Source organism: Phyllopteryx taeniolatus, chromosome 19 (genome assembly GCF_024500385.1).
Source record: "Phyllopteryx taeniolatus isolate TA_2022b chromosome 19, UOR_Ptae_1.2, whole genome shotgun sequence".
NCBI lineage: Eukaryota > Metazoa > Chordata > Actinopteri > Syngnathiformes > Syngnathidae > Phyllopteryx > Phyllopteryx taeniolatus.
In genome coordinates this window covers 10,858,544-10,872,605 of record NC_084520.1, presented here as the reverse complement: position 1 = coordinate 10,872,605, position 14,062 = coordinate 10,858,544, and the positions used below count along the sequence as shown (strand labels likewise).

Here is a 14,062-nt window from a genome sequence, read left to right as displayed (position 1 = left end):
AGACTACACTAGAACAACAGGTGCAAATAAATAAAATAAAAAATTTGCAACACCAATTCAACTAATGTACTTCTGCGTACATTGACCACCACCAGCCAAATTAATGACACCATGAGTCACATCACGGAGAGGCTTAATCCTCCAAGTGGAAGTTAAAAATGAATTTTTATTGTCAATTATATACAAACACATTTTGATAACAAAAAAAATTCAAGTTGCATGTCTCATGTTTGAAAACCAACCAGCATTGTAATAGCTTCTTCAAATACATCCATTGTCACACGTCTGCCAATTTGTGCAAGACATTTAGGAAGTCAGGGACAGTGTTGATTAAGGGATAAGCGGAGGAACCCATAGTATTAGATGAGGCTTATTTAAAAAAAAAAAACTTTTTTTTGTAATAATCCAGAGATTTGTCTATTTTGCTTTTTTTTTTTGCTTTAAATGGTAAAGAGCCCTGATGGACGTGAACACCCTGTATGTTTTGGAAAACACATTTCAGCATGACAAATCACAACTCTGTCAGGCAGATATAATTTATTCATTATTTTACATGAGCTATACATTATACTGTTTGTGAGCTGGAAAATGATGTGATTATCCGAAAACATATCTTACACAGATATATATATATATCTCAGACCAACAGCACGTAAATTGTGTCATTCTGTTACAGTGGAGGAAACCAATTCTGCTTTGCCGTTAAGAAGTGAAATGACAAGGCAAGGAAGAAATGGAGGAGGGTTTTAGATTTCGTCGATGAAGGGGGTTTTGATGAGGTTCCCGCTGGATGCCATGGTCTTCTTGCCAGACACGAACTTCTTGGCAGCCTGAAAATAAATGCCAAAATGAGCATCATTAAAATGTGCTTCAGTCATTGAGGAAACTAACTGATCTGATAAATAATACAGCTACAGCTATGCACCCCGGACACTTTATTAGGTACACCTTTACCGTCTAATGAGATCCATTCAACTTCATATTTTTGTAATGTTTTGTTAAAAATATTTCAAACACATCTTTGGTATGATTGTTGAAAACAGTATACAACTTCATAAATCTGTTTTATATGTAAGTATTGTATATTTGTCCCACTGAATTTGATTATTTCACTGAATTGCTCAAAAAATAATATTTTATAACAAACAATGTATATTTGTTCTTCTGTCCATAATGGCAACGTGAAGTGAGAGACAGAAAAATAAAAAAAAATGTCTTCCACTAGAAGGCAGAAGGCACAAATAACCTGTGTATCCATAGTTACTTCACTATTTTGTCAATAGTATCTTGTCAATACTTTTTGTGACATTTTTCTTTGGTGGTGTGCCCTAATATAAAATACATGCCTTTGGAAACACTGCCTTAGGTTGCACAAGTGTACCTTATGTTTTGACATACTATATTAAGTAAGAGCAATCATCAGACAGTGAACAAGACAAAAAATTCTTGAATGGTTCTAAAATCAAAAACTTGAGTAACCGGAGCACGACTACAGCTGCAGACAAGGGTCTTACGTTGGCTACATCCGTTAAGGAGACATTGTCGATGTTTTTGGCAAATTCTTCAGGGGAGTGGTAGGAGCCACTAGCCAGAGCCTGAGTGCCCATGGCCTCCAGCAGACCATCTGAAGTCTCCAGGGACATCAGCAAGTGAGACTTCAGTGACGCCCTTTGCAGAGGAAACAAGAGCGGCCCAACAGGAGTTGAAAACAGAGCGATTGAAAAGTCACTGTTTTAAAAGACTTTTTCTTGACTTTTCGATCCCTTTGTACATTGGAATTGGGCTGTTAGAATGGTACACAAGTGTGTTGTGTGAGAGGACTTCAGCTGTGTGCTTTCAATCTCAATGTTTCTTACTTGGCGCAAGTGAGGTCAGCAGCTGTGACTCCGCCGTCGGAGATAGCATTCACCTCTGCGACAGCGGCCTTGATGGCCTGCGGGGGCAGGAGAAAAGTCTTACATTGGTTCTCATATTTGGAAACATGCACTGCTGGAGTTTGTGCCGATTACAGCGACGATTCTACTCACAGTGCCGGTGGATCCTGCTTGGGAAATAGTGTAGATTCCAAACAGCCCAGAGTCAGAGTAGCTAACATTGAAAGCACTTACCTGCCAAAGTAAATGTTTGATTGGTTTTGACGCCATTTTAACATGAAAAGTGAGTAAAATAGGTGTGGAAAAGTACATTTTGTCAAAAAACAAAAACTTTTTCTTTTCCTAAGGAAAAGGAAAAATACACCCAGTGTGTGTGTATCATCAACCAACTACTCACATCAAAGGGGTCGGCAGTTGCCTTGGCAACACCCTGCACCAGTTTGCTAGTGGCATTGGAGCCCCTCTTGATGCGTGGACCAGCTCCCAGCAGGTGCTGCAGAACACTGAAGGCCACAGCTTCACCGGTGCCCGAGGCCGCAGCCTCGCTCACAACCGCAGAGTGGACCAGACTGCTGGTGCTTGGCAGGCGAAGCTCACCTGGAGTGGGACAGAAATATCCGTAAAATGGTTCGGAACATGCTTTAATTGCCTTTTGTGAGTGGTTATAAATGATACTCAGGGGGTTTCTTGCATATAAAATTCAGTCCACCACCGGCTCTAAACCTGACATCATGAAATTTGACCAGCGTTACGCTTAGTTAGGTGTCATTTATAACTCCATCTGGGGTATTATGCCAGAGTCGCGCAGAATCAGAAACAGTTTGAAGTCGGCCTAATAAATGTCAGATAAGAAGACAAAGAAGAAGAGCCGAATGACGGATTGCCTTTCCTAATGCAAATGTGTCAGACAATTTTGAAGTGTCTTTTGTAACCAACCATGCCAGATTTCTCCGAAAAACATGATGCCGACATTATTAAAGTGAGGGTAAAAATCTGAAAAAGCAAAACGCATAAAATAAGTTATCACATAAAAACACAGTAGTGTAAAAGTTAACAAAAAACTAAAGTTGATTTTTTTAAAAAACAAAAAAAACAATTGCTTTATTTTGTTTTTACTCTTTAGGGAGAACACTGCAATGTACTACATGGAGTGCTGGGGGACATTTTACCAAATGAAAATTATGAGGATTACATGTTCTGCCTCCAGCTGTGAAATGCAGTAATGAAATACGAAGTAAAGCACTTAAAACGGAGAGGATCCTAAAGCACCAACACTGAGCATGTAGCATGTACACAATCATGAACCCATGTTACATAAACGACTGAATTCAGTACTTACAATCACTAAACACAAACGAACTACCTTCATGTGATGCTCATCAATTCTATTAGCTAGTATACTAGTCTAAATAACACACTAGCACAAACTGACATGACATCACACATGGACAAACATATCTGTGCTAGCATTTTACACAAATGCATGTATTATTTTAAGCATCGTCATCGCAACGTACAAGTGCAAAATAATCACATCGCAGGGTCATGTGATGTTGGTGTACTGATTTGGAGTGAATCAACTGTAATATTAATAAGTGACCAGCAGAGGGACCTGGTTGAACATGCTAATCAGATGCTAGTAAGACTAGCGCCTATGCCGCATAAATTATAATCCTTCAAACAACACAAACGGAGCAGCCCAGATTGTTGTAGATTATACATATCTTCTATGATAATTTTTAATGAAGACATGGGAAACAATTACATGCCTGCATTTAAGGTATCGCTTCTCAGAATGCAACAAACGAATGCATGTCGTCACAGACTACACTTGGGGTGGGACAGCTATGGCATTTGTGAAGAGACAAAGTTAGGTCTGCACAAGTCAAATATGGAAATACTAATGCATATTTTGTTAAAACGTATGTGTAAAATAACAGATTGATTAAAAAAAATGATTAGTGTTAAGAATGTGCTAATGACTATATACCTGGGCATGAGAAGAAATTAATTTAGCTTGAAATCTATAACCTGCTTAATACTAGAGGGCATTTATAACAGATTGATGTCATACAAATGACTCAGTATATTTTTGTGCTCAACTGTGCGATTATACACTAGCTGTCCAAATGATACAAAAGTGAAATGTGTGCTGGTTTTTATGTCTTGAGTATGTTATCCTGTATTTTGTCCATCACAATATATATGGCAGTGTTAAAAATAAATAAATAAATAAATAATGAAAATCGCAATGTCCTTTTTTAACAATAGCATGCAGCCCTAGTGGGAACGATCAGAATGGTACAACCTCTGCCTCAATTTGAGCCAGGAGAAATCCCTGTAACTAAAATGAATTGCTTACCTCCGCGATAACGAGCTTGGGCACCTGACGTTCCGGCGCCACTGCGGATGTTGAGGAACTGCTCTCCTACTTGCTTCAGAACATTATGGTCCACGCCTGGTGAACAGACAGACATTGAGGCCCTTTGTATCAATTTATTTCTATTACCAAGAATACTGTAGTGCGACAATAACAACTTCCTTACCAAGTCCAACAAGAGCCATTCTTGCACTTGTGAAATTATTCTGGACAAATTGGTGCAGCTGGAAACAAAAAAAACAAAAACACCAACAACAACAGTTTAAAGTAGATTGGACACAATCAGGGACAAAGAATAGGACTACCATACTCACATGTTCAGACAGGACATTGCCCACCATGTAGTCAGGACAGTACAGAGAGTTGCACAGAGCATTCTTGTAGGCGGCTTCATGGAGACTTTCAACCACAGCTGGGACAAAAAGATAGGCCGAAAGCGCAAGATTTTATTTCGTGTGTGCGTGATGCTTTGAAAATGTTGACCCGCTCACCTATCTGAGCACTCTGTCCTGCTTGGGCCTTGTCAATCTTCACCAAAGGTGTGAGATCGGAAACCTCCCACGGTCGGAACTCTGGCGCCGTCGTCACATTGATCAGATACTCCATCACTGTGTCGCTAATCAACAAGGATTATGAAATAAAGTGCCTGCTTATAACATTGCAGATGTGCATGCACGGACTACACGGGCAATAAATTGATTTAATTGATCAATTCTAGTTTATTCATCAGTAAGATGTTTTAAATAAATTTTTTTGGGGTGGCTTCTGTAGTTCAGTGTGTCTCCGTTGACATGCACTGCTTACACTAACAACATGGCATGGCAATTCTTGTTAGGAGGAATATGGCAAATCCCAGGAGGCATTTTCTTCCTCTCGGGGGCGCTCTTCCCCCGAGGGGGAGGCTCGGTTTCACCCCCCTGGGCAGCCGTGGCCCAATGGTTAAGATCATCGCCTGCCACCCTGGGGGACCTAGGTTCAAAACCCCGACGGGACCATCCGCCAACATCCTCCGGACTCACGGCTGTGGTGTCCTTGAGCAAGACACCGATACCCCGAAATGCTCCCCGGGCGCTTCAGCTGCCCCCTGCTCCAGTGTGTTCCACTAACATGTGTATGTGTTCACTGTGATGGATTAAATGCAGAGAACAAATTTCGTGTGCATGCATGTTCATGACAATAAAAGATGATTCTTCTAAAAGAAAAAATAAAAGCAAAACTTTTTTGGAAAAACTGTCACTGCCATTTGCTTTTTCTGTAAATGAAGTGGAATATTCGATTAAAATCGGAAAACTTGAGTTTTGTGGGGGGGAAAAAAAAATCTAAGATGGTAGGCGCTAACTTACATGTCATCTCGCAAGCAGTCAACAGTGTACATCATGTTCTCTCTGGACAAAGACGCACTGCAGAGGCACAAATATGAAAGAACCTTAAAATAGTTTTTCCTAGTCAGTGCTTTCTGAGGGTCACCAACCTTAGTTTGCCTCCTACCGCTTCGATACCCCGGCATAACCTGAAAGCTGAAGCTCCTTTGGTAGTCTGGGGGGGAAAAAAAACCAAAAAAAAAAACCTGATTAACTTTTGGCATCAGTTGCTGCTTTTTTAAGACATTAGACAACTTTAAATAGTAATAATCCAAAACCAAACTAAAGACAGTGCGTAAATGCCAAATGGTGAGTTTAATAACTTAATAACTTTTGCGTAAACTGCTTGTGCATATATTTGTTTGACTATGTGTGATGTCATATGCATGTTATTTAGGCTGGTATGCTAAGTCTAGTGATGGGCCTAATGTGAAGGTGGTTTGCTTGTGTTGAGTAATTTAACTACGCAATGCAGTCATATATGTAACATGGGTTCATGATTGTGTACATGCGAGATGCATGGAGTTGAGGCCTTATGGTCCGCTCCGTTTTAAGTGCTCTGCCGCCATCTTTTGACTCTTTCTCGGGTGCGTCAATTATCTGCTGGGCTGTAGAGGGCGTTCAATGTAATCATAAATGGGAAAATTAATTCTAGCCCAGTGAGAGTTGATGACAGTGATGCATCATACCAGGTTGGCGGCCAATCGGAGGACATGGGTAACGCCCTGGTTGTCAGGAGTCTCATAACGACAGCCGGCCTTAACAAACACACCAATCTTGGAAACTGGTGAGTAGTTTTCCAGAGAGGCTATCACCAGTCCACTGGGCAGTCTGGTCAGCTGGAAGACGATAAAGATGGAGATCTTAGATTATTTTAATCATGTTTGATGAAAAGACTCTGATTATTTTTCACAAAAATCTGATTTTAATCTGTTTTTACCCTTGTTTACAGAAAAGGTAAATGACAATGAATTTTTGCTTTTTCCCCCCTTCTGGAAGCTTGAGTCCCCGAATCCCTTTCATCTTTTTTCTCCTGATGCAAAAAATAAGCTTTGAAAGTTTTGGGTTTTTTCCCCCCATAGGTTTTTCACAGCAATTAATCTGGATCAACTTCCAGAGATCAAATACAAATAACATATTTAAAAATAGCAGATAGTGAAAATAAGTGTCAAATTAATGATTAAAAGAAACTTTAGCAGCCCCCGGAGAGAGCTTGAGCCCAGCCAGGGGCTCTACAAGAGACCGACCTGCTCTGGCAGCTGCACAGAAGCGCCTCTGTGGAGAAGAAACACAACGTCAACAATCACTGACCTGCACATCTTGCGGCTGAAACTTAACATGTTCGGCAGCCCTGGTGGTCTCCACCTTACGGGCAGCCTGTGCCGCGTAAAGCCTCGTCTGGGAAAACAGGAGATGGGAGCGTGGGATAATACAACTAACTACAACAGTCCAAATATTCTCAAATTGCTCAACATCACGATCTCATAAATACTCATTAAAATGCTCCTCGCCATCCATTTTCTGCAGCACTTGGAATAATTATGGTCGTGGATGAGCTGGGGATTATCCCAGCTAACTTTGGGCAAGAGGTGGGGTACACCCTAGACTGGTCGCCAGCCAATCGCAGGGCACATAGACACAAACAACTTTCACACCTTTGGACAAATTTTGAATCTGCAGTGAACCTAACATGATTTGGGAATGTGGGAGTAAGCCGGACTACCCAGGAAGAAAAAGAAAACATACACGCAAACATGGGGAGAACAAGCGAACCGCATACAGGAGGTGAGATCCAAACCCAGAACCTCAGAAATGTCCGGCAGACGTGCTAACCACATTACAAATATGCTGCATTTTTAAAATGGACATTATCCAAATTATTATGACGATTTTGAATTGTGTCGAATAGCAGCCACATTGCTCCACAAAGAAGGCCACATGCACCACTGTGCTACATGTTAAATAATTTAGATATATTGAATTCAAATATGAAAGCTATTCCACCTTGGACTGATATGAAGCCACAAAAAAAATGGAAGCTCCCTTCATTACCTCCCTTGTGAGGTCTTTTTCTTTTCTTATAAACCTTGGCAGCGAATTTTATTTGCCTGCACATTTGAATGTGGACACCCGCCTGTCTGCCGAGTATTACAATTGTTTTATTTACCAAAGGTCTGACTATAGTATTGAGTTTTTGAAGCACAATCCTTCCCAGGTTCAGATGACAGCCCCATTTGCCCACAGCTAATCGGGACGTGAAATCGGGCGTTTATTCGCCACACAGATGGCGAGTGAGAAACCGTCCCGATTAAATTCCGGAGGACTGGTTAACGAATAGTCCTTACCGATAATTGAGTGAATCCCCGAATCCCCTTCATCTCCCCTCGCTCTCTCCTTCAAGCCAGGACGACGAAGCAATATGGCGGCTTCAAAGTGCCCTACCACTTCTTCTTCTTGGTGTTGCTGTTTAATGGCGGTTGGCAAATAACGTTTAGGTGCATTACCGCCGGCTACTGGTACGGAGTTTGGGTCAACAACTGTTCAGAACAGGAATAAATTCCAAGTAATAAAGCAATAAGTGGCCATCTAGGCCTACTGAAATAGCAAAAATAAACCAGTATACTATGCGTTTACTGTAAAAGTATCATCTGGTGTATTTATTTATTTATTTATTTGGGGGGAAAAACTGCAACTTGTAAAATAATTTACGGTGCGAGTATAACAAAGTGCAACAACAAATTTGATACATTTAAATAAGTGAAAATGTACAAAACAATACAAAAAATACAATTGAAAAAAATATTTTAAATAATGATCTATCTATCTATCTATCTATCTAATTTGCCTTGTCTGTAAACCATAGCAGTTCCATTCCTGATCACTGGGCGGCGAAAGTGGACCATTAACAAATTTAAGAACCGTCGCTAAACGACGAAGAAGAAGAAGAAGAAGAAGAAGAAGAAGAAGAAGAAGAAGAAGAAGAAGAAGAAGAAGAAGAAGAAGAAGAAGAAGAAGAAGTTCTCGTCGCTATTAATTGCAACTACGCATGCGCGCAAATCCACACGTGAAGCAAACGTTTGAACTAGCTTCAAGTAGTAACGTTTGTTCAGGTCATAGCGGTGAAAAGTAAACCTGTTAATTTCGCGTTTTGTTGTTCTCCTCTCCCCCAGCAGAAGGGACATACTCCTCAGTGAAGCATTTCGCCGAGAGGGCCGAAATACCAAGAATAACTTTTCACAATGGTGAGTGATTTACAGAACGGGGGCTCTACAGGCTAATAATTAGCATGCGTATGCTAACTGCTAGCTACATACGGTCGAGAGCAGCTCAACTTTAAAAGTCACTCTTGCACTTTAGTGCGTGTGATCATTTGGTCCCCCCCCCCCGCTCCTGCTTTTGTGTGCAGACTGAAGCCCCAGTGAACCCGAAGGCTTATCCGCTGGCTGACGCCACGCTCACCAAAACCATCCTGGACTTAGTGCAGCAAGCCTCCAACTACAAGCAGCTGAGGAAGGGGGCCAATGAAGGTGAGGGGGCTCCTGGCTTGGCTCAAATGCAATATAGTATAGGAAAAAAACAAAGGTTCAGAATTCTGTCCTTAACTGTGACTTTGCTGTTTGTGGTATATGCATGTGGTTAAAGTGGTGCTATGAATACTGAACAATTTGAAAGCCACACACACTCAGCCACAGATCAGAATCAGATTCTGATTCTGATTCACACACAGATATTACAGTGTGCAACGTGAGGATGGTGAGAACAATAAATAACTGCGCCTCGCATGCACATTTTGTTTAACTATACAAAAATAATTTATCGGATTCCGCAATGAATTGATGTGATAATGGTTAGAATGATAGATTCTAAAAATGCTGCATCCCTAGTATAATGTCCCTCGTCTCAAAGGTTCAGAAACACTGACATTTCTTTTTTGCAACCCTACACTAATGACCTGCTATTTTCCGACCTCCCAGCCACAAAGACCTTGAACAGAGGAATCTCTGAATTCATCGTCATGGCTGCTGATTCTGAACCGCTGGAGATCATCCTCCACCTACCATTGCTGTGCGAGGACAAGAACGTCCCGTATGTGTTCGTCCGTTCCAAACAGGCCTTGGGACGCGCCTGCGGGGTGTCGCGTCCCGTCATCGCTACCTCGGTCACTATAAAGGAGGGGTCTCAGCTCAAACCCCAGATCCAGACGGTCCAAATGGCAATCGAGAGACTCCTCGTGTAATTTTTTTCTTGTTGCGCTGTTCTTACAAATGAGAAGTTCCAAGTCTCAACTTGGATATAACCATGTTATGAAACATGTGGGATGATTTTTGTCCCTTTATTGTAGGACCAATTACACATTAAGTGTATTTATTTTTTTTTGTCAGACAATTGCCTGAGTCATAATAAAAAAGGTATTTTTAAGGTGTTTTCTGCTTTTGTTTTTTTGTCACACCACACAGCATCATTGTCAAAAGTTGATAAATGCCTTATTTCTGTAAAATACATGTAATGAGTAAAATTTTAAATGTTAAAATTTACTGCTTGCCTTTTAGATTCCTAGGTTCATTTTACTTGGCGTAGTATATCACAAAATGGATATTGGATGTTTTAACCTAAAAGGTAGTTTTTATGTAGTTATTTTCCCATACAATGTGAGTTAGTCTGCATCAAAAATGCAAGATTTGCATTTCAAACATTTGTAAAGCTGAGTATATATAAATATATATATATAAACAATAGTTAAAAAAAATCTTTACAAGGACACATTTTGGGATAAAACTTTGTTAGGACAGTATATTTTTTCCAAGGTAAAAGTTGTAAAATGGAAAAAGTTCAATGAGGGAAGAAAGTCTTGATTTTCAAAAATACCTTTACAAATAATCTTGTAATATAAGTTTTATTCAGGAGAACAACTTTATTCCTTGAATTTTGTAATACATCACAATCATGGGAGTAGTAGTTTTTTTTTTTTAGTATGTTGATTTTATTGGCCACCAGTTCCCATATATAGGCATGCACTTTAAAAAGCACGACATTATATACAAAATTATTTGGCTGACCCTCATGCTACGGCATGCGGATCCCTTCGGTCCGTGCTTGTGGACCCTAGTTTGAAAACCACAAGGCTTCCGTTCAAGTCAAGTGTTTAAAAAAACAAAAAACAACCTTTGCGCTCTTGAACGCAGCTCGGGCTTGACTCTGGACTTTGACCACGACTGCAAAAAGAGAACCGATCCCCTCTCCAGTATCTCAAGCGTGCTGCACTGCTACCATGGCTGCACCGCCGGTTATCATCTCGGACCATCAAGTTTCTCGTTTGTTACCCTGCGGAGAGCTCATCCCTCGTCTGGAGGAAGCGTTGGCCAAATTTTCCCTCAGGGACAGCTCGGAGGTGATCCAACCTGTGAGGTCGACTCTGCCTCTGCAAAAACATAACGGGTAGAGTTGGTTGCATGTGCTATGTTACTGTTGCTGGTTTACAAGCATGAAGTGCTTGCAAAAAGTTTTGTACCATTCTTCTCACTTTTTTTTTTGGCCGTGAGTGGGAGGTGAGCCATGATTGGAGGTACTATTCGCGGTTGATCATTCGCGAAAATAAAAGATTTTTTTTTCCTCACCCCATAATAGGATTTGCAATTTGATCTGATTTTTTTCTCTCTTTCCATAAAAATAAAAATAAAATAACAATGACATTATTCAAAAATTGGAGAAACTGGCCCTTAAAACACAACCATTAATACATTTGAAATGTTTGACAATTTAATATCACTAAATTAACCACCGGCATGACTTCAGTGCTAACATTGCATGTCAGTAGGTTAGGAAAGCCGCTAAGGGGTCAAATAATAATAATAGTGTGACCCCAAAAAAGATTGATCGATTAAATCAATTAATTGTCCAGGACTTTGAGAGACCAAATAAATGTTTTTTAATGAGGATAAGCAGTACAAAAAATGAATGGATGGATGGATAAATAGTTTACGTTTAGCCCTCCTACATGCTTTAAACATATTAAAACACACAATTTTTTAACACATTAGAAGTGTATGGAATACAAAAAAATTGCAAGCACTAAAACATATAGAAAATACTGTACATCTGTGTGTTAGATATGTGCCTTCACGGGGCGGGGCCTCTGCCCGTGAGTGTTTGGGTGCGAGCTGTGGCTGGCAACGGCTCCTGCATGAGTGTGCTCGTGTTTTCATATTACTAAGACACAGAGGAACTCTTTAATATTGCAAAATAAAAAATCATCAGGTGTCCTTAAAACAGATTCATGTGTTTGATGCCAACGTACATGGAAAACAACGGAGTCTTGTGCACAAAGTTTGTGGGCTTCTACAATCGGGAGAAAGGTTCCGAGTTGCCCTCGGTTCAAGCCACGGTGGTGCTGCTGGACCCCGAGAATGGAAGCATGAAGGCCGTGAGTAGCGCCCGGATCTGCACGACCTGCACACGTAAGCTGGTTTAATGGCCTCGCCGATCTGCAGGTGATGGAGGGAAATGGCATCACGTGCGTGAGGACAGCCGCGGTCTCGGCCATCTCGGCAAAGGTTTGCTCTCCGCCTCTCGCGTTTCACATTGAAAACATCCGCTAACAACGTGTTAAAAAGTGTTCTTGTTGTACAGCTGCTGATGCCCCCCCAAGCAGAGGTGCTGGCCATCTTGGGAACAGGACAACAGGCCCTGAGCCATTACAATGTCTTCACTGAGATGTTTTCATTTAAAGAGGTACTAAAGATGTTTAATCACACATTATACTGTACAATGTATACGATATACTATACACTAGAGGTCGTGGGGGGGGGGGACTCGATTCACATGACTTGACTCGAGTCAGACGCTATCAAGTGACAGCTCGTAGCTAGGAAATGTCGCAAGATGGAGTGCTAATTTCAAATGTTGAGCTTAACATTGAGTCTTCGTGAAAGGTGCGCGTGTGGGGCCACAGGAAACAAGGGATGGACCGGTTTCGGGACTCCGTCAGCGGTCCTGTTACCTGCTGCGACTCCGCGGAGACGGCAGTGACGGGGGCTGACGTCATAGTGACGGTAACCTCGAGTTTGGAGCCGGTGCTCTTCGGCCAGTGGGTCAAACCGGGAGCCCACGTGGCAGGTGAGTAGCCAAAATAAGTTCATGTGGGGGAAACAGCTTCTTTTTTCCAGTTGACAACTAAAAGCCTTGTCGCCGGGCAGCGGTGGGAGCTTGCAGGCCGGATTGGCGAGAGCTGGATGACGTGCTGATGGAGGCGGCGGTGGTGTATGTTGACAGCAGGGAGGGAGCCATGGCCGAGTCTGGTGACATCATCCTCTCCAAGGTCAGGCACTCGCTGTTTTTATATAAAGACAGTAAAGTGGCGCCTTGAGATACAAGTTTAATTTGTACTGTGACCGCAATCATATCTCAGATCATCTTTCCCACTGAAAATAATTGAAATGCCATTAATCCGTTCTAACCTCGCCCCCCAAAATTGTGGTATCATACTCAAAAAGACTTCAGTCTGTAAAGTGCATCGAAAAAGTATTGCGTAACAGCTATGAATACTTACATACTGTATGTACATGTCAGTTCCTTAATTTTGAGACCTTTACGAAAGTGTCAGGGAAAAAAACATGTTTTCATCTTGTCATTATGCGAAGTTGTGTGTAGAATTTTGAGGGGGGAAATGAATTTATTCCATTAGAATACGGCTGTAAAATTGCAAAATGCGGCAAGTGAAGCACTGTGAATACTTTGCGGATGCAGTATACATTATACCGATCAATAGAATAATAACCACATTAGTCAATCAAAATGGAAGTGTTACTATCTCTTTAACGTACAATTTTGATACATTGAAGTAAGTAATGAAGTGCATGTATAGGTGAGGAAAAAGTGGCATCGTTGTTTTTCAGGTGGAAATATTTGCAGAGCTCGGAGAAGTTATCAGTGGAGGAAAACCTGCACTTAGAGAGAAGACGACTGTGTTTAAATCCCTTGGTGAGCGCTAACCAATATTTGTATTATGTACTTTCCCCACTAATACAACAGGATGATGACATTTGATGACTGTTATTCTGGACAGGAATGGGGGTCGAAGATGCAGTGAGTGCCAAGCTGGTGTTTGACCAGTGGGAAGCAACCAACAACCAACCATGAAGCAATTTACATCTGAAGAAATGCCTTCATCGAGCCGTCCATTTTCTATAATGTTTCTTCATTATTAGTGTCTGGGTGGGCTGCAGCCAATCCCAGGTGACTCAGGGTACACCTTGAGTCACCTGATGAAATTGTATCTGTCATTTTTCTTGTTTAATAAAGGGTTAACATTTTTGCCTTGACATCACCATTCAATCAATGGGGGACATTTTTCCTTTCAGGACCATACAACATGTATGACAAAAACACCCATTCCACCATTTTCTTTCGGACTTACCCTCAGTAGGTTTGCCAGTGAGCTGGACTCTATC

The 14,062-nt window shown here is 41.2% G+C and overlaps 3 protein-coding genes across 3 annotated transcripts; 2 read left to right on the top strand and 1 right to left on the bottom strand.

The window, feature by feature from the left end:
- Window positions 1-146: 146 nt before the first annotated feature.
- Window positions 147-8,115, bottom strand: LOC133469416 (cytochrome b-c1 complex subunit 2, mitochondrial). The gene is made up of 14 exons (XM_061756444.1): window positions 7,961-8,115; window positions 6,927-7,013; window positions 6,305-6,454; window positions 5,726-5,790; window positions 5,598-5,654; window positions 4,746-4,870; window positions 4,569-4,666; window positions 4,421-4,478; window positions 4,237-4,332; window positions 2,272-2,471; window positions 2,028-2,108; window positions 1,857-1,933; window positions 1,515-1,668; window positions 147-830 (listed from the first exon to the last, which is right to left on the bottom strand). The coding sequence occupies exons 1-14, from the start codon at window positions 7,991-7,993 to the stop codon at window positions 747-749; spliced, it is 1,365 nt and encodes a 454-aa protein (XP_061612428.1). The 5' UTR covers window positions 7,994-8,115; the 3' UTR covers window positions 147-746.
- Window positions 8,116-8,619: 504 nt separating this feature from the next.
- On the top strand, window positions 8,620-10,038 carry snu13b (SNU13 homolog, small nuclear ribonucleoprotein b (U4/U6.U5)). Its single transcript, XM_061756008.1, has 3 exons — window positions 8,620-8,857; window positions 9,022-9,142; window positions 9,590-10,038. The coding sequence occupies exons 1-3, from the start codon at window positions 8,855-8,857 to the stop codon at window positions 9,850-9,852; spliced, it is 387 nt and encodes a 128-aa protein (XP_061611992.1). The 5' UTR covers window positions 8,620-8,854; the 3' UTR covers window positions 9,853-10,038.
- A 761-nt stretch (window positions 10,039-10,799) lies between these two features.
- crym (crystallin, mu) lies at window positions 10,800-13,924 on the top strand. Its single transcript, XM_061756202.1, has 8 exons — window positions 10,800-11,051; window positions 11,886-12,036; window positions 12,104-12,166; window positions 12,243-12,344; window positions 12,545-12,728; window positions 12,809-12,930; window positions 13,508-13,592; window positions 13,678-13,924. The coding sequence occupies exons 1-8, from the start codon at window positions 10,885-10,887 to the stop codon at window positions 13,749-13,751; spliced, it is 948 nt and encodes a 315-aa protein (XP_061612186.1). The 5' UTR covers window positions 10,800-10,884; the 3' UTR covers window positions 13,752-13,924.
- The last annotated feature ends 138 nt before the right edge of the window (window positions 13,925-14,062 follow it).